The sequence below is a fragment of the Pleurodeles waltl genome, chromosome 7 (genome assembly GCF_031143425.1).
Source record: "Pleurodeles waltl isolate 20211129_DDA chromosome 7, aPleWal1.hap1.20221129, whole genome shotgun sequence".
Lineage (NCBI taxonomy): Eukaryota > Metazoa > Chordata > Amphibia > Caudata > Salamandridae > Pleurodeles > Pleurodeles waltl.
The window spans coordinates 287,089,062-287,114,407 of NC_090446.1; the positions used below are offsets into that span (position 1 = coordinate 287,089,062).

At 43.5% G+C, this 25,346-nt stretch overlaps 1 protein-coding gene across 3 annotated transcripts in view; it reads right to left on the minus strand.

Moving 5' to 3' along the window:
* The window catches only part of LOC138304022 (protein-glutamine gamma-glutamyltransferase 6-like), a 418,261-nt gene that overhangs the window by 157,499 nt on the left and 235,416 nt on the right, over nt 1-25,346 (minus strand). For all 3 annotated transcript variants that reach the window (XM_069243672.1, XM_069243674.1, XM_069243673.1), the window contains one exon: nt 22,346-22,523. In XM_069243672.1, the coding sequence (XP_069099773.1) occupies nt 22,346-22,523 (178 nt within the window). The remainder of the gene's footprint in view (nt 1-22,345; nt 22,524-25,346) is intronic.

Sequence of the window (25,346 nt, forward strand, 5' to 3'; positions counted from 1 at the left end):
AAAATCAAATGCCACTATGAATCCGAGCAATATATGGACACAGTACTTTCTCCACGTGCATTGTATACCAGATTTAGGATAGGTTCTCTTCCCTTGCGCATCCTAACACACATATGGACTAATACTAGTTGTACTTCTAAGATGTGCCCGATGGGCTGTGCCAGGGAAGAATCCATAACCAACGTCCTCTTTCAATGTTCTGCATACTATAAACAGAGGGCTCGTTGGATTATTCCATTATGTAGAAAAATGGGTTTTAGGAACTGTATACTGGCTCTGAGAGTTCTTAAATCTGATCCATCTGTTTTAGTGGCTTGTTGTTTGGCAAAATATTTAGATTCCATTTGGCATTGCAGATTGAATACACTTTAAAAAATACGGGAAAATTTAACAATAGACGTTAGGAGTGGCCACTGACGAACCCACTCGTGAATTTTAATGTATGCATTTATTAATTTTACTAATTTTTTATTGTCCAACAAATTTTTTATGTTCATATATTCTTACATTTTTTAAATAGAAATGTTTTATTCTTAATTTATTTATTGTGTCTAGTTAGGTATGTATTTGACTCCTGATACCTATCATGTAAAATTCTGCATTTTTGCATGATCCCATAATATGGTATGAATTTTTAGAGGGAAAATGTTCATGTCCAAAGTTTTTTATGTAGTTCAACATTTTTACTTCCGAGGATTTTTATACATAGCTTGTTGCTTTGTAAAATTATGAATTAGTGATTTGTGGTGTGCTTTTATGGTATTTATCTGTACCGAAATAAAGCTAACGAACAAACTATTCATTTTGTGTTTAGATTAGTCCAAGGATTGAAGCCTGAAATTAGCAATATGAATCATTTGATTTGCCAGCAAGGAAAGCTGATTGATGAGGATTGCATTACGCAAAATACTGTAGTGATGAAATTGAGTTGAAGCAGAAAAGCTTAAGGGAAAAGGGAATGGTGATGCAAATCAAGTCTGCCCAAGCAGCAGGTATGCAGAGTCCGCATGGAATGGTGAAAGTAGGAGGAATGCAGGGAACACAGCAGCAAGGAAATTTTGTTCCTCAATACAGAGGAATACGCTGTAGAATTTGAGTAGATCCAAATGTGAATGTGGCTGATGTTCAGAACATGAAGAAAATACTTCCTTGTCATGTGTGCGGCAACGTTGGACATTGGAAACGGGAGTGTCCCTTTAGTAATGTAAATAATTCGGTGCAAGGAGGTGGTGTTGCACAGATGATTAACAACAGTACATTTTCAAAATCAAAGAGTTCAGAGGCCTCTGAAATTAAAATATGAATGTTCCCACAGGAGCAGTCCAAATGCAGGTTCCCCAGCAACAAGTACAATTTCCCCATCAGCAGATCCAAGCCCCACAGCAAATGCAGAGACCACAAGAACCGATGGCACAGCAACAGGTAACGGTCCCTCAGCAGCACATGAACCAAAGAACAAATGCAAATGTAAATCAGTTAATCGCACAATGCCCATTAATTGATTTCAGTGATGATGGCATGAATGAAGAATACATGAGTGAGAGTAAGAGGAAGAATGTGTGTTGACGGCCTCACTGGAGGTAGATCAACATTTTCCTTATGTGAATGCGAGTGTTATGCGTCATGTTTCATTCCTGGTTCACAATGGAGCAACTCGTTACACTGTCAGATCTGCAGAAGTCCCTAATGTGCCCCTTTCCGGAACAAAAGTTCAGGTTGTAGGAGTAGCAAACCGGCATTTAGTGAACCCCATTACAGAGCCCATTCCAGTTAAAATAGGAACCTTTGAGGCTCTGCACCGATTCTTAGTTTGCCATTCAAGTCATGTGAGTCTACTAGGAAGAGACTTATTATGTAAGTTTAAATGTTCAATCACTTATACACATGAAGGGATAGCAATTCAAACCAGTAGTGATGATGAAACTTCCAGTCAATCTGATGAGCTGTATCCTCTCATTACATTGTTTCCTGCCAAGATTGCTAAAGACTTGCTTGATGAATTACAACACACAGTAACGCTGAGAGTTTGGGATCTCTTTAGAAAGGATATCAGACTTATTCAAGGGGTTGAATAAGTTAAAGTAACTGTTAAGCCAAATACAGTTTTCCCCAGAACACCCCTGAATAACATGACCCCAGAAGTGATTGAAGGTATTACCCCAGTAACTACAGACTTTGTTGAGCAGGGAGTGTTAAAGGAAGTGATGCGCAGCCCATGTAATTCACCAATTATGGGATTGCGAAAGCCAAGTGAAAAATATCGCATAGTTCAGGATTTCAGAAAGGTTAACGCAATTGTGCTATCCTGTTGGCTCGTAGTGCCAAATCCAGCAGTGATTTAATTTCAGATTCCATGAGAAGCAGAATGGTTTTCAGTTATCTATTTGTCACAGTCATTTTTCTCAGTCCCTTTACACAAGGATAGTCAATTCCTCTTTTCATTTCGATTCGGCAACCGTATGTATTTATGGTGCCATACTCCACATGGGTTTTCGGAATCTCTGTCCACTTTTAATCAGATCTTGAAGAAGAATTTAGAATCTCTGAACATGCCATATCTGTCTGCTTTATTGCAGTACACTGATGACCTGATGGTTGCATCCAATACACATGAAGCTTGCCGACAATATACCATAGCGCTATTGAATCATTCGGGTGAAAACATACACAAGGTTTCCCCTGCCAAGATACAGGATTGCCAGAAAGAAGTAAAGTATTTGGGTCACCAAATTGAGAAAGGTGCGAGGAAAGTGTCCTAAGAAAGAGTTGCACCAATTATCCAAATTAATCCCCCAGTTACACAGAGAGATGTCAGAATGTTTTTGGACATGGTGAGCTATTGTCGCCAATGGATCCCACATTTTTCAGTAATTTCCAAACCGTTGCAGAAGTTAACACACAAAGAATTCACATACCCAGATCCCTTCAGTTAAGAATGCATGAAAGCTGTCACTGAGTTGAAAGACAGTTTGTGCAGAGCTCCAGCTTTGGGAATGCCTGATTATACAAAATGTTTTGCACTGTTTTGTTATGAACGTGATAGTTGTGCTCTTTCTGTTTTGACACAGTTGCATGGAGGAACAAACAGGTCAGTGGCATATTTTTCTGCCACACTGAATGCTTCTTTGCCCAGGTGTTTAAAAGATGTGGCCACCGCTGGTGTACACATAGGCCAATGCAAAGGCATTGTGATGGGACATCCTTTAGTTGTTTATGTCTCACATTCAGTTGAAGTACTTTTGACCTAGTCTAAACCCAGCATTTGACCAATGCCCGTCTAACCTGTTACGAGTTATTCATCCTTGGCTCAGCCAATATAACTGTTAAGAGGTGTGCAGTTTTAAACTCTGCCACATTAATACCTGTAAATGTTGATCATTTAAATGATGCTGGTGAAATGGAACATGACTGCCTCGATTTCACTGAACAGTGCACCAAACCTAGACCTGATATTCAGGATCCTCCTTTAGAGGAGAATGAGCAATTTGTATTTGTTGATGGCTCCTGTTTAAGAGATAGTGAAGGTATTCCGAGAGCAGGTTAATCAGTTTGCACCCTCTCAGGAGTGGTCAAAACCTCATGGCTTCAAGGAGTCGTTTCTGTCTAAGCAACCAAGTTGGTTGCTCTTACAAGAGCATGCTGTGTTTCTGAGCAGCTCAAAGGGACTATATTCACAGACAATCAATACAGATTTAGGGGGTCATTTTGACCGAAGCACCGCCAACAGGCTGGCGGTGCTTCCAGCCCTATTACGACCGCGGCGGAAGCGCCTCGGTTGCACCGCCGAGCCGGTGGTTTCCCGCCGTTTTAGCCCCGGCGGTGATAATCCGCCAGGGCAGCGCTGCAAGTAGCGCTGCCCTGGGGATTATGACACCCCTACCGCCAGCCTGTTTCTGGTGGTTTGCACCGCCAGGAAGAGGCTGGCGGTAAGGGGTGTCCTGGGGCCCCTGGGGGCCCCTGCACTGCCCATGCCACTGGCATGGGCAGTGCAGAGGCCCCCTAACAGGGCCCCGGCCAGCCTTTCACTGTCTGCATAGCAGACAGTGAAAAGCGTGACGGGTGCAACTGCACCCGTCGCACGGCCGCAACACCGCCGGCACCATTAGGAGGCGGCTCCTATATTGCGCCCTCATCCCCGCTGGGCCGGCGGGCGCAAACTTGGTTTGCGCCCGCCGGCCCAGCGGGAATGTCATAATGGGGGCCGCGTGAGTGCGGCGACAGCGGTTACCGCCTGGCGGGCGGCAGTAGCCGCCCACCAAGGTCGTAATGACCCCCTTAGTGTTTTGCATGACTTTGGGCAGTTATGGCACCAGCACAGTTTCATGACCTCGCCAGGATCATCCATTCGAAATGGTGAAAGAATTAATAACTTGTTGAATGCACTACAGTTACCTGAGAAGATTGCGGTTGTTAAGTGTATAGCCCACCATAAATCGAATGCTTATATATCGTCAGGCAATGCCTAGGCCGGCCAAATTGCCAGATATTGTGCACTCCATTGCTTCACCTTCTATGAAGAGGGGAGTGGTGGAAGTGTCACCAGTGAGACAAATCAACATTTTTTTTATGTCAGTGGTTGATACCTGGGATGAAATCAAGAGGTCGCAGGACAAGGCAATAGAGGAAGAACACAGATGTTGGATAAAACCAGGTTGTGTTCAAAGAGAGGGAGATGATATTTGGATTTCAAATGAAGGGTAAGTTGTGTTGCCACATTGTTTGTTGAACTCAATGGCCAGATACCATCATGGTCAGGTTCATCTCAGCAGAGATGCAATGATTCACACACCTCAAACAGACATGGTACAATTTCAGTTTAGATTGATTGCAGAAGCTGCTGTTACAGATGTGTTACATGGCAACAAATGAATGTATGGAAATTCACAGTGGTTATTCTGAGCCACAAAGGTAGATCAGGAGGTCCATTTAACAGAATGCAAGTTGATTTTATTGAGATGCCTGCCTATAATTGACTGAAGTAAGTATTGGTCGTTGTATTCGTGATCTCCCATTGGATTGACGCTTATCCAACACGTACGAATGATAATCTTACAGTAGATAAGCTGCTGTTCAGGGAACTGATACCTAAGTATGGATTGCCGACTTCTTTGGAATCAGATCAAAGAACTCATTTTAATAATGAGATGATAAAGTTGTTTTGTGCAGCACTGAACATTGAGCAAAAATAGCACTGCAGTTACAGATCAGAGGCATCTGGATTGGTAGAAAAAATGAACGGAACACTGAAAGCTCGACTGGCAAAGGTGTGTGCCTCTACATCATCGAAATGGCCTGATGCATTACCACTTGTCCTGATGAGCATGTATAGCACACCTGACAAGAAGACAGGACTGTCTCCCCATGAGATTCTTATAGGTCATGCAGTGAGGATACCGGAAAAATCTTCAAATGCACTTGTGAACATAACAGATGACTTAGTGCTGGATTACTGCAAAGGTCTGGCTGATGTGGTTCGTTATTTGTCTCATCAGGTTGAAGCAGCAACAGTTCAAATGGCTCAAAAACAGGGTTACAGCTTGAAAGTTGGCAATTGGATATTAATCAAGAAGCACGTCAGAAAGTCTTGCTTAGAGCCAAGGTGGAAAGGACTATTTCAAGTTATCTTGGTGAAGACGACAGCTGTGAAGTGTGCTGGTCTTCCAAACTGGATTCATGCAAGTCATACAAGTAAAGTCCCATGTCCTCTTGAAAACACAGAGCATGATCCCGCATGAGCAAATGCTGATGAAGAAGGGGCTTGACTTGAACAAGCTGTGAGGACTGAAAAAGTAGCTGAAGCAGAAATCGTGCAAAGTGGTGAAGGTGCAGGAGCCTGCATGCAGATAAAGATGCAGGAGAGCAAACTCAAAGTCAACTGATTCCTGCCAGTACAGAAAACATAGTAAAAGCAGTTGCATCCGAAAAGAGAACTGTAAAAGGAGATAAATGGCCTGCAGCTGCACATGAACTGCCTTCTGAAAAACTCCCATCAATAACAGAAGCAGTCGAAGAGTCAAATAAGAGTGAAGATGAAGATGGTGTAGTAGGGAGAACAAAAAGGAAAAGAGTGCCAAATCTTAGATACTTTTCACCTGAATGGATCTACCTTGTCGCAAATGATTGGGAGAACCAGTTTATGGCCTTTTGTTTTGACTGTGAGAATTCAGTTGAACATTCTGGAACTTGAAATCACATTTGAACTGAGTTTTGAAATAACCCTGTCAATTGATCAACAAATAGATTATACTCTGGAAGTGACCATAAGCGATCATCAGACTGTGTTCTACTGAAAACAAACATTTGAACTATTTTTTGGAGCTTTTAATTGAATCTTGAAGAACTTTCTGTAAATATTGCAAAGACTTTGAAAAGCAGCTTTGTTTTTGATTTTTTGCTCACTTTTGCTTCATATTCATTTCCTTTTCTCCTCTGATTCTATGGAAGCCATGAATTATGGGCATAGCAAACACAGTATGTGTAAATATGTGTGCACTGGTTTAATTAAAGTATGCATAATTGCAAAGTACAGCAACTCCAATGCAAATAATGACAACCACTACACCCCACAAGGGACTGCTATGCTACGATTTGCAACATGCCATCCCTATCAGACGTAAAAGCTTCCGGTATCTATAACGTTTTGCCGCTTACTGGAAAAGTCAAGAATGACCTCCAGAGATGGCAGACCCTGCCCCCCACAATATTGGGTAGGATAGAACTCTATAAAATGATGGTATTGCCCTGGTTCCTCTATCTGCTCCAGAACTACCCCTACCTCATGCCCAGGCGGTGGGTTAAGGAGATAGACTCTATATAGCGCGGCAATTTTTATGGTATGGCACCCGGCCCCGGCTGGCACTCAGCACCTGTCAAAGAGACATGTATGAAGGTAGTGTGGGGATGTCCAACTTTTATCTTTATTATCTAGCAATGCATCTACTGGTGACTAACAACTGGATGGGGGGACTGGTCTGACCCTACATATCATCTAGAACTCCTGACGAAGGGCTTCTCTGGCTTTCTCGAGATGCTATACGGTAACCCCTTGCCTCGCACAGTCCCGGAGGTGACCAGTGTTGTGCTGATGGGTTGAAGGGAGGCACAGAGGGTGACGGGTTGGTGGCGCCATCATACCCAGCAGACCCCGCTGTGGCATGGGGGGTGGCTGAGGGAGGTGCCCTAGAGGGATTTAAAAAATGGGACCTTATAGGCATCTCGCAGTTGGGGGGTGTCTGGGAGGGGTCTCACTTACGGTCCTTTGAGGAGCTTCAGCAGCAATATTCACTCAACAAGACCCAATTCCATGATTACCTGCAGCTCCAGCACGCGTTAAACATTTACATCTGGGCCGGCTTGGTCCTCCCTGAATTTAGTCCCATGGAGGTCAAGGCACTGATGGGCGGTCTGCGTAAAGGGGGAGTGTCACAGATCTACTGCTCCCTGGTCACGAACACAACTTGGACGCTGGACAAACTCCGACAGCGGTGGGAGGAATGGTTGGGCCCCATAGAGGATGAAGACTGGAGAGACGCGCTGATGGCCCCTAGAACACTGGCTATGACCACCCGTCTCTGCGTGGTGCATGCATACTACTTACCCACGGCCTATCTCACACCTGCCAGGTTATATAGGGCAGGCCTCCAGTCCCACGCAGATTGTCCCCGTTGCACTGGGCCTGATGCAGACTTTTACCATGTGGTGTGGACCTGCCCGCACATAGCTACCTACTGGAGGGCGGTGGCGAATGAAATATCCAGAGTCTTGCATGTGGAGACGGCCCCGTTGCCGCTTTTATTGGGGGGTCATGGAAGGAGTGGAGTTCAGTAGAGCGGAGTGGATCTTTTTGGGAGTGGCTTGTCTGGTAGCCAAAAGAGATATTGTAGCTGGCTGGAAGGCGAAGACGGCAGCGACGCTCGCGGAGTGGCATTGTGGAGTGGGCTGGTGTGCCCAGCAAGAAAAACTAGTGTACGAGGCGAGAGGGTGCCCGGCCAAATAATAGAGGATGTGGGGGAGGTGGGCGGCCGCCTGGGCGAGTATTCAGGGGCTATGTCTTAAGTGCCATTGCTGTGGGGTGCCCTGTTACTGATCATTCTGACCAATGTCAATCATGCACCAATGTCACTTGTGCGGAACTGTATGATGCCTTTTCGGGGGTGTGACCTATTAGTTGTATGTTTTTTTACAAAACGAATAAAGTTGTTTATAAAAAATAAAAGAATGACAACATCCCAGCAGGATAAGTTTTATAAGGATGAGGGTTGTCTTCATTTTTATGACAAAAAGGGAGATTTGTCTTCCAATGTTTATTACAGTTTGCTGTATGAGTAGATGACACAATGAATGTGTGTGATTGTTATGTGTGTACCCAAATTTCTTTGTCAGTACAAAAAGGGATCATGTATCATAGCATACCACTAACTTATGGCATTAGATGTAGTTTGTTATTATCACGTTTGTACAACTAAGAGTATATTCGCTACTTCTATTCTAATTAAGATTTACCAGCATTTGAGCAGCACTGCAAAGGCCAAGAACATAGATATAGTGGGAAGATATTTTGAGCCTATACTGACTTTTGGCATAGCATATGCATTTCATAATAATTTGACATATTTGCTTACCCATGTAGAAAAGGAGTTAATTAATCAAGTAGATGAAAGAAGAAAAGCAATGAAAGAAAAGATAGATTAAGGGTATAGTTACCAAGTAGAAAACAGTTCACAACACACCAGATAAACAAGGACGCTTAGCTTTAGATTGGCAACATGTAAGGACGCTTTGAATATACAGGCTGCAATCAAATGTTGACAATAAGTTTGTAGGAACCAGTGAATGCAGACGTGTTTTTGTTTAAAAGTGTATGGGGTTTTATGTTAACTGGACAAGACCCCGCTGTACCTGGTGTCTATTACATCTGTGGTAAGAACACTTATTGCAAGTTGCCATGGCTGGAATGGGACATGCTTTTTAGGAGTGTTTGTTTCCAAAAATCTACCAAGTGGGCAACATTGACAATCCAGCAGGGATTGAAAGACTTAAAATTAGATTTGAAAGATGAGGAAGTGGTTCAGAGATTACAGGAGATAATTTTGGAACTTTTATTCCATCAGTGGGTGTGATCTTGAATGATATCAAGATAAGAAAATTGTCAACGATTGTAGAGAAGATGTCAACTTATTTTTCAGGTGCGATGCTCCTAATGGGCACAGAAATGTTTGCAGCAAGGTCTATGATTCCGCAGAATCCCCTTGCATTAGACATGCTTTTAGCAAAGTAAGGTGAGTCTGCCCAGTTTTAAAATCACAGCACTGCCGCAATTATATTCCCAATAACAGCATGGAGAAAGGAGATACTGATCTAATCTGACCAGTCTGAAAAATGACTTACATGACCTGAAAGAGAAAAATGTCTGGGAGACAATAGGTGAAGGATTCTCAAAGGTAGGATCTTGGTATGAAAACCTGGAAAACGGTTCTGTGAAAATGATTCTGAAACCTTTCTTGATTGTGACAGTGTGCACAATTTGTGCACTTAGATTTTACAAAGCTTACAATTTCTGGAAAGGCAAAGAGTAAACAATAACAGAGGAGGGATGAAATGGATATGGTGAATATGAGAAACAGATATTATCAGATGATGAAGAGAATTGACAATTATTGCCAACCTAAGTCTATGTGTTATCAAACTACAAGCTTTTGATTTTGTCTCATCGTAAATTAGAAAAGTTCTTCTGTGACGGCATAGACTGCAGTCAGAGGAGGGACTGAGAGAGATCAAATTTTATAGCATATGTGGACTAATTAACATACATTCAAAAAGCCTAATAGATAATACCACGATTTGTAAAATGTGCATGTTTGAATTATGGTGGACCCTGTGGCCACCGTTCATATTAAACACTACATTTTAACATGAGAGGTTTTGCATTCATATTAAATGAATTACTAATGTGAATAATGTTAAGAATATTACATGAAAGTAATAATGCACATGAATTAATCATTCTTATATTGTTTTTAATTAATTTTATTAATGTGATTTACATGTGTGCAGTAAAATAGATGCACATTTGAAATTATTTTAACATGTCATAAAATAATGTTTGCACTTAAATATTTGCTTGGCATATTTGAATTGAATTGTAAGGTGCACAAGAGGTTAATTCAACTATTAAGTGTATTATTATGTATTAAGATTTTCTTAGCTTGACTAGGCCTGAGAGATTCATTTTGCAGCAGTAATGGAAAATCACTTCTTTATTTTTCTTCCCCTGCCATGAATTATTTTCCTAAGCTGTTAACATGATGTTCAATATAGATGAAGCTGTTTGCTAATGACAAGGTTGCATTATTTGTTCTAATAAGGCTGCAAACCTATGATTCCTGTGTGAAACAGGATTAGTTTCATGAGAGAAAACTCTCAAGTAACAAATAACTAGATAATGTAATATTTTGTTGGAATTGTGAGAAATCATTTAATTGGCAATATACTTTTGCTGAGACGATCAAGAATAGTTTCAAATTTGATGGTGCCATCGACAGCCACTGGATACCGAATCTGACACCTGAAGTGTGACAACCTGAAGAACCAATGAGTGGATCGCGCATAATTCTAATTGGTGAGGAACTTTGAAAATCTAGAGTTAGTTCATGAGAGTCTACTCCTGCCTCAAAGCTGTCCCGAAGTCTGTCAGAATTCTTGTCTTAAGTCTGTTGTTACTCTCTGTTTTCTTCAATTCCCAGATGAGTTTTCTCATCTTAATTGTCCTATTCATGTATGCAGTTCAGACTGTGGGTCTGCAGTCAGGTTCAAAAAAATTATGTTGGAGTGATTGTGAAGAATAGCTAATATAAGAAGCGACTACAATCCAGCCCTGAAGAAGTCAAGTGACGAAACACGTATTGGCTGAGAAGTTGTTACAAGGAATTTTGATGTTTTATTTGATTTAGAGTTATAAAAAGATTTGGAGACATACTCAAGGATAAATGTAATGGACTTTGGAGATAACATGTACTACTACTAAAAGTGCCCGGTGGCTGAAAAGTCGTTACAAGGAATTTGGATGTTTTATTTTGATTTAAAGTTATGAAAAGATTTGGAGACATACTCAAGGATAAATGTAATGGATTTTGGAGATAACATGGACTACCATTAAAACTGTTCGGTGAACTTGAAAGAGGTTGCACTTACTAATATTCTTTTCCCCTTGACTTTTGAGGGAATGAACAATGAATTTTTAGTTTGTGAATTAAAGTGCCAGGAAATTTACGAACTATTATTTCTAAGGTTTACTGCCTTTCATTGAGCCGTTTATTGCAAAATATGTGCTGTGATAATTGTATTACATACATAGAAACTTGTTAGAAGGGTGAACAACTGTATTTTTAAGATAAGTGTATACTTGCTCAACGGGTGCCTCAGCATTTTCATAAGCATACATGGTTGGTTTTACAGCCGACGTTTGGGGTTTTAGGGTGTATTCCCCGTTGTAGTGCACCGTTGCAAATATAGCAGTCGCATAAATACAATATCGGGAGTTCCCCTTGGTGCGCCATTTCTCCCATTAAAATACACCCCTTCTGGTAGAGAATGCATGGCCTATTAAGTTGACCTAAACAACCAAGTTTTTAACATTTTACCAATAGTAATTCTGAAGATTCCTTTCTGATTAGAAGAGGTAGGGCATTACAGCATTTGGCTGCTAGAAAGCATCCTGCAATCCGCACCTTTTTTACCATAGGAACTGAGAGTAGCATAGACCTGGCAGACCTTAACCTTCTTGTAGGAACATAGGGCTTAAAGAAAGGGTGCAAGCAGTGAGGAACCTTGTTCACAAGGATCTCATGACAGTAGCAAATGGCTTTAAAAGTAAGCTGTTTCTCAAGCAGCAGCCAGTGCAACTTTGAAAGAGCAGATCCCAAGGAAGATAGCCTAGGGAGGTTCAATAGCAAATGGGCTGCTCCATTTCGTACACAATGAGGTCTCATCAACTGAGAATGTACAGTTTCTTACCTGTAGGTGTAGTTTTGAAGCTTGAAGAATTTGCTGAATTCACATGCTGTGCATTATTCCGCCATCTAGTGGTTGGGTCCGGAATTGCCCACTGTTTTTTGTTTTTTTCTTAGTCGTCCTTCTCTGTTGAATTTTTGATTGTTGGTGGACATCGATCGAAACACCATTTGGTGTCCCCCGGTGATGTCCTCCTACTTCCTCCGGATGTTCTCACCTCAAGTGGCCATCTTCAGATTCTTTTTTTTTTCTTTCTTCCTTCCATCTTCTTGGTGGAGGTGGGTAGGTCACCTGTGAATCCATAAAATTCTTCAAGCTGCAAAACTACACCTACAGGTAAGAAGCTATATTTTGCAGCACAAATCTTTTCTGGATTCACATGCAGTGCATTGGTTTTAAAGCGGTATTCCTTCTTGTGGTGGCTGGGTTGAAGATGGAAACTGATTTGAAAATAAATGTTGTAGAACGTTTTGCCCTTCTTGTGCTTCCTTGTTCATTTTAATATCAATACAATAATGTTTTGTAAATGTATGAATTAATGACCATGTTGCTGCCTTGCATATTTTCTGTATGGGGGTATTTGCTAGAAAAGCAATAGTTGCTCATTTTTTCCTGGCATCTTTCTGACACAATGAAATTGTCTGTGCAAGCCATCTGGCTATATTGTTCTTTGTTACTGGCTTTCCTAGGTAACTGTCTGCAAAAGACACAAATAATTGGTGTGTTTTTCTGTGATGTTTATCTTTTCAGTGTAGTACATGAGTGACCTTCTTGCGTGTAATGTACGTAAAGTTCTTTCCGCTTCTGTATTTGGATTTTGAATGAAACTTGGGATATGTACGTTCTGGTTTATGTGAATCTGCAATACCACTTTTGGTAGAAACTTTGGATCTGTCCTCATGACTATTCTATCTTTGTGAATTTGAAAATACAGTTAATTTAATGTGAGTGCCTGTAATGCACTTACTCTACATAGTGAAATAATTGCTACCAGAAAAGCTGCACCATGAAGGTGCTGGCATTTTACTTGGAGGAACTATTCTCTTTGCTCCTTCAAGAATCTTTTTACTACTGGTGGTGTGAATCAGCTTCTGTTTATATAGCCTCTTGTGTGTTCTACTATTGCAGCTAAATGCACCTTCAAGGATTTCCCCACCATCCTCGCTGTCAGATCTTGTCCCCTGCAGTAACAGTTAGTTACCTCCAGCAACAACTGCATCCTCTTCTCGCTGGGAAAGGCTTTCCCTTGTGTAGTGTTTAGCTTTGCCCCCAAAAAGATCTTTTTTCTTCTGGCTATGATTTTTCTATATTTAATGAGGAATCTAGGGTATGCAGTGTCTCATAACATCTTGAATGTCTTGTATGCATTTATGGTATGACTCCGCTCTGACCAGCCAATCATTGAGATACAGATACGTATGTATTCCCATCCTTCTGAGGTGTGCTGCTAGTGCAGTGAGGCATTTTGTAAACACTCTTGGAGCAGATTTTATTCCGAAGGCTAAAATTAATAGTATGAGTTGGACCTGGCTTTTTGACAGGGTCATCCCCAAACTTTTTGCCTCCTTCCTCCTATTTTTTTCTGACCTGTTGTTGTTGGCTTTTGAACTCTGGGCACTTTACCACTGCTAACCAGTGCTAAAGTGCATATGCTCTCTGTGTAAATTGTACTGTTGATTGGTTTATCCATGATTGGCTATTTGATTTACTTGTAAGACCCTAGTAGAGTGCACTATATGTGCCTAGGGCCTGTAGATTAAATGCTACTAGTGGGCCTGCAGCACTTGTTGTGCCACCCACTTAAGTAGCCACTTCACCTTGTCTCAGGCCTGCCATTGCAAGGCCTGTGTGTGCAGTTTCACTGCCACTTCGACTTGGCATTTAAAAGTACTTGCCAAGCCTAAAACTCCCCTTTTCCTACATATAAGTCACCCCTAATGTGTGCCCTAGTTAACCCCTAGAGCAGGGTGCTGTGTGGGTAAAAGGCAGGACATGTACCTGTGTAGTTTATATGTCCTGGTAATGTAAAACTCCTAAGTTCGTTTTTACACTACTGTGAGGCCTGCTCCCTTCATAGGCTAACATTAGGGCTGCCCTCATACATTGTTGAAGTGGCAGCTGCTGATCTGAAAGGAGCAAAAAGGTCATATTTAGTATGGCCAGAATGGTAATACAAAATCCTGCTGACTGGTGAAGTCGGATTTAATATTACTAATCAAGAAATGCCACTTTTAGAAAGTGAGCATTTCTCTGCACTTAAATCTTTCTGTGCCTTACAATCCATGTCTGGCTAGGTTTAGTTGACAGCTCCTTGTGCCTTCACTCAGACACACCCCAAACACATGGTACTCAGCCTCACTTGCATACATCTGCATTTTGAATGGGTCTTCCTGGGCTGGGAGGGTGGAGGGCCTGCCCTCACACAAAGGACTGCCACAGCCCCTACTGGGACCCTGTCAGACAGGATTGAACTGAAAGGGGACCTGGTCCATTTCTTAGCCACTCTTTGAAGTCAACCCCACTTCAAAGGCACAATTTAGTATAAAACAGGGCCTCTGCCCTACCTCATCAGACACTTGCTGGAGAAGAAACCTGAACCAGAACCTGCATCCTGCCAAGAAGAACTGCCTGGCTGCTCAAATGACTCACCTGTCTGCTGTCTACAAAGGACTGCTGCCTTGCTGAACTCTTGTCTGGCTGCAAAGGTGCTCTCCAAGGGCTTGGATAGAGCTTGCCTCCTGTCCCTGAAGTCTCAGGACCAAAAAGACTTCTATTTTTCATTTGGACTCCTCGTGCGCCGAAAATTTCGACGCACAGCTTGCTCCGCTGCACGGCGATCCAGAAAGACGCTGCTCGATGTGACGCCTGCAGTGCGACCGGAACTTCGCCGCACGGCCTCGCATGGACATCGCTGCCCACCTTCCCGAGAGGAAATAGACGCGACGCCTGCCGTGAGGAAGAAAATTCCACTCACGGCCCCCCGGAACGACGCGCAGCCAGATAACAAGCAGAGGAATCCACGCACAGACCCTGGGTCATCTGGTAATCCTGCGATCCACTGAAGGACACGGTCTGCGTGCCGGAAAACAACGCACGTCTTCCCAGAGTGAAAAATAACGATGGAAGTCCATGTGTTAAGGGGCGTAACCGACGCACACACCATTTTTCCTCCTGTAGAATGACGCACGTCTCCCCGCGTGAAAAATAACGACGCAAGTCCGTGTGTGAAGGGGCGTAACCGACACACACACCATTTTTTCATGCATCCCCTCTTCTGCGGCCCTCTGCGGAGATTTTCCACTCCAAACCAGGTACTTTGTGCTTGAAAGAGACTTGGTTTACTTTTTAAAGACTTAAGACACTTCATATCACTTTTTAGTGATATCTTTACAAATTCATATTGCATCTTTGATCATTTTGACCTGCAAATACCCAGATAAATATTATATATTTTTCTAAACACTGTGTGGTGTATTTTTGTGGTGTTATATTGTGTTATAGTATGATTTATTGCACAAACGCTTTACAAATTGCCTTCTAAGTTAAGCCTGACTGCTCGTGCCAAGCTACCAGAGGGTGGGCACAGGATAATTTGGATTGTGTGTGACTTACCCTGACTAGAGTGAAGGTTCTTGCTTGGACAGAGGGTAACCTGACTGCCAACCAAAAACCCAATTTCTAACAGTATGTTTTTTGCACAACAAAACCTATGTCATTTTTATTTTTTGCAGTCACTTGAATGTGCAAGTAAGCTTTCTTTAGGTCTGTGGTTGCCATGAAATCTCCCTCTTGTATTTGTGGTGAAAGACCTCCTGCAGAGTTGTCATCTTGAACATTTGGGTTTTTATGAATTTGTTTAAAAACCTGAGATCTAGAATTGGACCTAGAATTGGACGCAAGGATCCGTCTGGCTTTGGAATTAGGATGTATGTTGAGTAAATTCCCTTGTTTATTTGTATTTTTTGGTACTAGTTCTACTGCATGCTTATCTAACATTTTCTTCTACTTCTGGAGAAGTTGTTTTGTCTCCTCTTTTGAGTATAACTTGGTTGTTAGTTTCCTTATTGGAAGGAACTTTGTCAGTTCTGTGCAGTACCCATATTGGATTGTGTTTAGTATCCATTTGTCTGAAGTTATTTTCCTCCACTCCTGGAGGAAATGTTTTAGTCTTCTGCCCACTGCTGAGATGTGTCTTAAGTCTTGCTGTGTGTGCGCACTGTTGTTACTTGTGCCGTTTTTCCCCCCTTTAAATAGCCACTTATTTGTAGTGTTTGTACTTCCTATATTTGATTCATCTCTTCCTCTAGGTTTTCCTTGAAAGGAGCCACACCCCGGTTGTTGATAGTGCCAACCCTTGCTGTCTTGGGGTGCCCTGTTGTCCACTTTCAAAGGTTTGATGCAAACTCTCCTCGTGAAAACTACCCCTTGCAGACGGTCATCTTGATGTGAATGTGCCTCTTTTCACTCCTGCTTGAAAGTGTAGAGCCCCCATGGACTTTCCTGTTTCAATATCTTTTTTGAGTTGATTTAAACTTTCATCCACTGAACTTCCAAATAATTGCTGTCCGTTAAAGGGAGTATTTTTTACATTTGCCTGTACCTCAGGCTTAATACCTGAGATTCTCAGCCATGAATGTGTTCTGAGTGTAATTCCCATGATCATTTGTCTACTAGCCATGTCCGCTGTATCTAGCGCAGATTTTAAACATGCATTTGTAATGTTCTTTCCACTCTCTGTTAAATGCACTATTCTTTTTTGTGTATTGTTCTGGAAGGTGTTTTAGAAATTCTCCCACCTCCTCTCAATGTTGATGGGCATGTCGACTGAGCATTGCGTTTGAATTTGCAATGGCCCACTGATTCACCACATTACGTTCAAATCTGCGTCCCATGAGGGCCATTCTTTTGCTTTCTTTTTTTGGTGGAGGCCCAGATGTGGATGGGTTTTTAGCTCTTTTCCTGGCTGTGGAGGTAATATCTGAATTTTCAGGCACTGGGGAGCATGGGCTTCTTGACAAATTTGGTAGTAATATTTCTAGAAGGAAACAGGCTTGAGACTTTCCCTCCTCGAGCTGCACATTAAACCTGTCTGCTGCATTTTTTTTATCACCATATTATACATACCAATGTCATCTGGTGGTAAGGGTTTCAATGGGTAAGACTCAATACTCTCCTCCTGTATGTCTCAACATCTTCCCACTTCCCCTTCCTCTGAGGCCTGATATAAATTTGCTTGTTCTTGGTCTTCGTCAAAGAACACCTCTTCTTCCTCATCTTGTAGCTCAGGTGTTAGAAGATCCTGTAATTCGTCGACATCCATTTCTGTGTAGTGTCCTTTTGTTGAGGATCTATGAGGAATCCTGAATTTTTCAAGGCTTTTGTCAGACTCTTTTTCTTTGTAGAAGCACTGACATTTTGGCCTCAAGCCTCTTTCTTTTCCCCTCTATTTCGACCTCCCGAGCCTCAGGATTTGTGGCCCTGGATTTCGACAATAAACCCTCATTCGATGATGATTCAGTCTTTGAGCTTTTCTGCTCAGCCTTTGACGGTAGCCTTTTCAACGCTGCCTCTTCGTCCTTCGACGTTCTGGGTATTTATTTTTTTATTCTTGCTCCCCGGGGGAACCCCCTTTAAGCTTTTTCTGAGACTCCTTTTCAAGGGTACTGCCTATGTGGGGTGAGTGTTTCGACCCCAAAGCACTTTTTTGGGAGCGCCAGTCTGGTTTTTTCGAATCTTCAGCGGAGTGTCCGCTGTCTCTTACCTCGGACTTTTTGCTTTTCTTGAGTGTCTGTTCTTTGCCATCGGTGATGTCTCGATTTCCCTCCGATGTTTCGTCTTCGGTTCCATCTGCGACGTTCTCCTCCTCATTGCTCGACAGGCCCGAATCTTTTAGGGACTACTTTGACTTGTGGCCTTGCAATGCGTGGTAGGTCATTTTCTGGGTCTTCAGTGCGAACACACTGCTTGCCACCCAGTCTTCACTCCTGTGACCTAGTGGGGGGCAGAGATTACACACTAGGTGCTTATCTTTTTGCGCATATTTATGGTGGCAGTTTTTGCAGAATTAGAATGGCGTGTTCTCCATTACTGCGACCTGTAGGCCCACTGAATGGGCATTCTCAATGTTCCATTGCACAACACAACAATTACTGCCGCCTTCCTTCCACTGTTTTTAATCGACGATATTTACTTTGGTAGACGAGTCCTGGTACGATAATCCTTCGAATTTTTCCATTCTTTTGCCAAACTTTTTCTTGTGTTGGAGCCATCTCCCGTGACATCCAGACCCAAGGGTGGAAAAAATGAATCTGAAGATGGCGACTACTGGTGAGAGCATCCGGAGGAAGTAGGACAACTTCACCGAGGGACACAAAATGGTATTTCTGTTGATGCCCGCCAACAAACAAAAAATCAACAGAAGAAGGACTAAGAAAAAAACAAAAAAACAGTGGACAATTCCGGACCCAACCACTAGATGGCAGAATAATGCACAGCATGTGAATCCAGAAACGATTCACACTGCAAAACTCCCAAATAAGGACACTGTAATAGTCCATCCTTAAAATAACCCAAGGCCTGGACTACTGTCTTTTTGGCCGCCTCAGGAAGGATTCTGAGAATCTTGCTGAGGGCTTTTAGAATCCCGAAGCACTTTGCCAGCTAAGGTTGAAATCTGCTATCAAAAGAGAGCTTGGCTTCAAACCATATGCTGAGATTCTAGACTTTCAGCTTAGGAGGAGTCAAAGGAGCAAGCACGTCCAGCCACCAGGCTCAGAAACAAATAGATGGTTTGATCTGGATCTAGATTCTGGGGTGGAGTTCCCAATTGCGCATCTGATGATCCGTCCTGCTGAGTAGGTCAGACAAGTTGTTGTCCAAACCCAGAATGGACTGTATGTCCAACTGTACCCTGTGATGATGTATGACCCACCTTCACATGCTCTGGGCTAGAGGAGACAGCTGTGGAGAGTGTGTGCCACCTTGCTTTTGTCGGTAAAGCATGACGTGCTCTTGTCTGCATTCACAAGATGATTTTAATCCACACAAACTGCTGTGAGAGCAAACTAAAAAGCCAGCATTTCCAGGTGGCTGATGTGGAGGACCTGATGCCCATGTGTCCACAAGCCTTGGATTGTGTGATCTTGCAGCGAACTTCCAATCTGGTGAGCAAGGTTTTCCTGGTGATGGTCTCCTGTGGAACTGGGTCTAGAAAGGACCGTCCCTTCAAAAGGTTGCTGTTATTCGACCACTGCAGACAGTGATGTGTATGGCCACTCATCAACACTTGATCTTCCCATAGACCCTCCGCCTGATACCACTGTGCTGCTAGGCACTGCTGTGAGGAATGTATGTTAACCTTGCATTAGAAACTACTGCAATCAGGACACCATCATCCCTAACAAACACATTATTGTGCTGACCATTACCTGACATTCTGGAAAGGCTTGGGTAAGCTTTCTCCACCTTTGAGTCTAGAGTATCCATGAGGTTGGTGTACCTGGAGGGGGTGAAGGTGAGATTTGCCTATATTTAGTGTGAACCACAAATTGTGAAGAAGGCCTATACTTGTCTTTGTGTGTGCTAGACATTGCTGCTGAATGGCACTTTTGATCTGCCTGGCAATGAAGTAGGGGAACACATGGATGTCAGCCACCTGTGGTGAGCACCTACCATGGCTAGACACTTGGTGGACACTCTTGGGGCCCCCAAAAGACAGCACCCTGACCTGATAATGTTGTTCACTCACCACAAACTGTGGGAATCTTCGATGGGTGGGGTGAATTAGAACTTGGAAATTGGCATCCTTCAAGTCGAGGATGGCCATAAACTCACCTTGCTGCAACAGAGGGAAATTACATGCTGCAGTGTGACCATGTGGAAATGTTCTGATAGGACATTATTGTTGTGGGGTCGGAGGTTGTGTATAAATAGGCATTAGGGAGATATGTTTCTTGGGAATGAGAAAGTACAGGGAGTACACCCCTTTGCCGGGGTGTAGAGCTGGCACTGGCTGTATGGTACCTTTGGCAAGTAGTGCATGTGTTTCTACTTAGAGCAGGTGCTGGTGTTCTCTGGACAACTTGTATGCACGTAGGGGGATGTTGGGTGGTGTTATGGTGAGTTCTAAACAATACCCCTCCCGTATGATGTCTAAATCCCAATGGTCGGAGGTAATTGCCTCCCAGTGAGGCAGGAATTCCTGCAATCTGCCCCTGACAGGTGTTGATTCGTCAGGGTCAAGGAGGAGAGCATCATTGTTTTGAGGCAGGAGCCCCTTTATTAGTTGCCCCTTTACCTCTACCCCTGCCCCCATTATACCCTCCCCAGTAGTAACCCCGTAAAGGGCTTTGTCATTGCCCCCTCTAGACACTCCCCTGTAGTAACCTGTAAAGGAGTCTCTTGCTGTTGTCTGGTGGCGGAAGTGTCAAGTGTGGCAAGTGTCTTGGCTGCGGCGCGGTACTGTGGGCTGCGAAAGGAGAAGTCTCAATCTTTTTTTGGCCCTTAGAAGATGTCCCCAGCGGGCTTGGGTATACCCTTCAACAAGGCAAATACTGGACAGACCTCTGTGTTGTGCAGATGGTTTCCAGCAGGAAATCATCTTCCTCAGGCTGAACATATCGCTTAACAGTATGGAAAGCAGTCACCCTGAATAGAACCTCATGGTAGGAGGTGGTTTTGTCAGGGAGAGAGGGTTTGGCGGGGTATAAATCTGGGTCGGTGTCTGATAGGGGATCGGCCTGGTAGTCATCCCAAGGGTCAAGAGCCTGGAGGTCATAAGGAAGACCCTGGACTGTCCCAATCCCCTTAATATAGAGACCCCTGTGTTGAATGCGAGTGAGGGTCCCAAGGCAGAAACTGGCGGTAGAAATAAGAGGGGACAGAGGAAGTGGTAGAGGAGGTGCAGGAGGTTGTAGAGGAGAAGCAGGCCTGGAAGGGACAGGCAGCCGAAGGAGGGTTGATGGTCTCCTCAAAAACTAGTCTCCGCTTGTGGGGATATTTGGATGGTGGAGCAGGTTTAGCCAGAATTCTGCCCATGCCCGGCTGGATGTGGATCCTCTGCTGGCCAGCATCTAGACGTTCATGGAGTCTCTCCAGGATGGGCAGGTCTAACTCCTTCAAAGATGACCTGGATGGAGCTGAACAGGGTCACGTCCAGAATGCCGTGAAGTGGTTTTCGGCTCTAAAGATTTCAACTACAGATGTGGCAGAGCGGACATCTTCAGATCTGGTGCCAAAGCACCCAGATGTTGCATGGCAAAGCTTTGAGGAGCACTCCAGCAAACAAGCGTAGAGAGGGCATCGAGTCCAACTCAGTAGTTCAGTACCAACCACAGTGGTGGTGGCCCAGAGCTATCCGAAGAACCACAAGAGCTGGATGCCGGCGCCTCAGAAGGACTGGTGTTAGTGGGACTCGCTGCGGTCCTCTTCACCAGGTGTTGGGCTCATGGGGGCTCTTCGGCTTGAACATCGGACTTGGAGGCAGCTTCCTCCGATGCAAACACCTCTTTGACCTCAGTGCCAGACATGCCCAGGAGCTGCACAGCTTCCCCGCTCCCTTTCATTGAAGATGTCCGGAGTGTCCTCCTCACCCCGGTGCTGCGCTATTAAGCCTGAGACAACATTATGCGCCCTATGGTTCTGAAGGGTCTTCTTATTATGGTATGCAAGACAAGCAGCATGGGATTCCTCTTGGTGGTCGGGGGACGGGCAAAGGTTACAAACTTCATGCAAGTCTGTCCTGGAATAATTGGTGTAGCAAGATGACCAGAACCGAAAAGGAGTCCTTTCCAGTACGTGGACATTCTTAACTATAGGAGGTGATGGGAGTTAAAGGGGCAGTACCTAGCTGCTGAAAATTTGTCAAACACAAAGAAACAGCATCAAAGTAACACTGGACAGTAGACCATCAAAAAGTGGGACTGTTTGAACCGACGGGCGACGGTGCCTACGGTCTGGCGAGAACTCCAGGTGGCACTGAACCAGCGCTCCAGTATACACGTCTGAACCAGACGGCAGAGAAAAACAATCTAACTATGGAGTCGATGCCCATGCTCTTTGCCTACAATAGGTGGAGGCACCACACCTCATGCCTCGGAGAGACGTCTTAGAACAAAAACAAGTTGCACACATCCAAGCCCAATACTAAATGACAGGAGCATGTAGATCATATGTATCTACAGCAACACGTCACCAACGTATTGAAAGGAATAGGCCACGAAACATCATCATCTCTAATGTGCACAGTATCTTATGCGTTCCGTGCACTACAATCAGGTCGTAACAACTGCATTCCAAATTTCTTTTAACATATAGAGTAATATACAAAGAGCTGTACCTGTGCAAGTGACTCCTCCAAAGACCCAGCACTGTCCATATTTAACAGATTTGTACCCTCCTTTCTTCCACCGCTTAAGAATATCAACACTTCCAACCCATGCTTCAGGGTCCACACCTCCACGAAAAGATCCTGTCCATCTCCCCATTAATACGCCCTTATCATCAAAATGGTTGACCTGTGGGATGAACAGTCAAAGAATTACTTTGCAAAGCATTTGAGGTATGAAGAAGAAACTGACTGTATAGTAAGCCACAGGTACCTAGTGGGAATCTTTCCTACTCTCTCAGCATGTTCCCCAATTTACACTTCAGAACTAGCGGGTGGACATTCTATGAAAAATAAAACTTCAAACTATCAAATTACTGCTTTTTTCATTACGTACCTAATCTAAATTGATTAAAACATCTTCATAGGACAAACACCTGCCCGCATAACGCCATGCAGCCCGCTAAGCAATCTACCTAGCAAAAGCATTCTCATGGTAGCAAAAACTAACCTGATTTATTCATAACATGTGCTGTGTCTAATGTTTCAGAAGAACATGTGAGGAAAGAATGATATAGGAAATATGGGTACTATGCGGAGGGGATGGGAGAGGAAATGGAAAGAAGTGAATCCCAGAAGGGAAAGCAAAGACATTCTTTCCTGGGTGAATCAACATATTCTTTTCCTATTAGAATAGTTTTTTCTCCCAGAGACTGGAATTTAATTCCAATAAAACAGAGCTCTGAAAAGTCAGTTGTGAGGTAGCATTGGTTCAGTGTTGCAATGCGTTAATAAAGTTAAGAATACATTTGGAAATTGCGAGTCAACAAATGCACCTATTGTCCTTTATTCCCAAAGAATATCTTCCATTCTGTCATGATCTGCCATCTGTTATATTTTGCAATGCAAATATTTGTTTTCTGATTCTGCATTGAACATTGACATGGAATCGTTTCGTTTGCAGTCCTTGGACTTGAGGAGAGGAGGAGTAGGTGAGACACAGTACAGGAAGTCCTTGAATACAGAGTGATACACACACTACAGATAGGTCGAGTTGAAAGTTGATGACCATACTTTGGAGGAAGTGAAGCTGCTATTCCCATCAACTCTTCTGGAGGCAAACGAGGGGAAAAAACACAGTATGATTTTCTGAGAAAATAAAGAATTATCCTGACTCTATTACAAAAGGCACACCCAAGCTCATACTTTAACTACGCTTTCCATCTAAACGGTGATTCTGTTTAAGAAATCAAATTCGAATTAGCAATAACCACAAGCCGATTAAGAATGGGGGCATTTGAAACAGAGAATACATGTAATAAAGCTATCCACTGTATCAAATACATTAGGTGTGTCCTTCAAACTTTGTGTGTCAGTTACATGTTTCCCATAGTCTTCATTTAAGTATTTTCAAGTATTTGAGTAATACAGAATCCACTGAAAAATCCCATTGGGTTAAGTACATGATTCAGATATCGTTGGCGCTGGAGTGCTGCCCCTGACTCATCCTCACTCTAACACACAGCTAAAGCCGTGGTAGTATGTACACTCCTGGCAACAGCTTTAAATCCCATCACCCGCCACCCTTCCTATCTTTTAGACTAGTCTGTCAGTTAATATAGTCGTTGTTTTCTAATCAGCAAATCAGTTCTAATGAGAACCTAGCTGTCAAAAGCATTGAAGGAACAACTCAAACTTAATAAGTACTTTTATTCTGCATTGCAAAATTTAGAATAGCTTTGAAAAAATAGCAGAGATTGCTGCAAAGTGGCACTCTGTACACCGATCCCATTTTAGCATCAGTCTCTCAATTTCAGTCTGCATTAAAAAATACAAAACTGATTCAGTTGATGGCCATATCAGCTAAAGTGTGACAAAAGATGCTGTAGGACTGATTTACAGTTCGGCGAATGGATACTTTGTCACAAACATGGCAGATATCCTGCCCACCTTATAGCAAATATATTAAAAGATAATTCAATTGTAATGAGGCAGACAGAATATCTGTTGCATTTGTAATGGAGTGACTGCTCGTCAAACTCTTAGATAAGGCACTTTGGGGGTCATTACAACATTGGTGGTAAAAGGCGCTTACCGCCGTGCAGAAGACCGCCAATACACCGCCGCGACCGCGGAATCCTGCCACAGCTATTATGACCCAGATTTCAGAATCCGCCGAAATTCAGACACCCACATAAGTCCGCCACCCCAAAGGTCAGTGATAAACTGGCGAAAACAAAACCTCCACCGTCACGCCAACAGAAACATGCCCATGCTAATACGACCCACGAATCCACGCGGCGGTCTTTCAACCGCGGTATTCCATTGGCGGTACACACTTCCGCGCTCAAAATACACACACATCTCCAAAACACCACCACATTGGACAATTCCAAATACACACACCTGATACACATACAAACAACACTCCCACACACCAAACACAATATAAAACACACACCCACAAACCCCTACGACCAAAAAATAGAGACGAAGGCCAGAGAGAGAGCACAGAATAGACAACCCCACCACACAGAGGCACACAACACCATCACCCACACAACATCCACGCACAAAACACCACACACCACTACACATAACCACACTCATCACCACATACACCACCCCACACATCACCTACACCACCCCATGTCACGCCAAAGACACCCCTGGTTTTCCGAGGAGCAGCTCAGGGTCATGGTGGAGGAAATACTAAGGGTAGAGCCACAGCTATTTGGCTCACAGGTGCAGCACACATCCATAGCCAGGAAGATGGAGCTATGGCGCAGAATAGTCGACAGGGTCAACGCTGTGGGACAGCATCCAAGAAATCGGGAGGACATCAGGAAGAGGTGGAACGCCCTACGGGGGAAGGTGTGTTCAGCGGTCTCCAGGCACAACATCGCGGTTCAGCGGACTGGCGGCGGACCCCCACCTCCTCCCCAACAACTAACAACATGGGAGGAGCAAGTCTTGACCATCATGCATCCAGAAGGCCTCGGAGGAGTCGGTG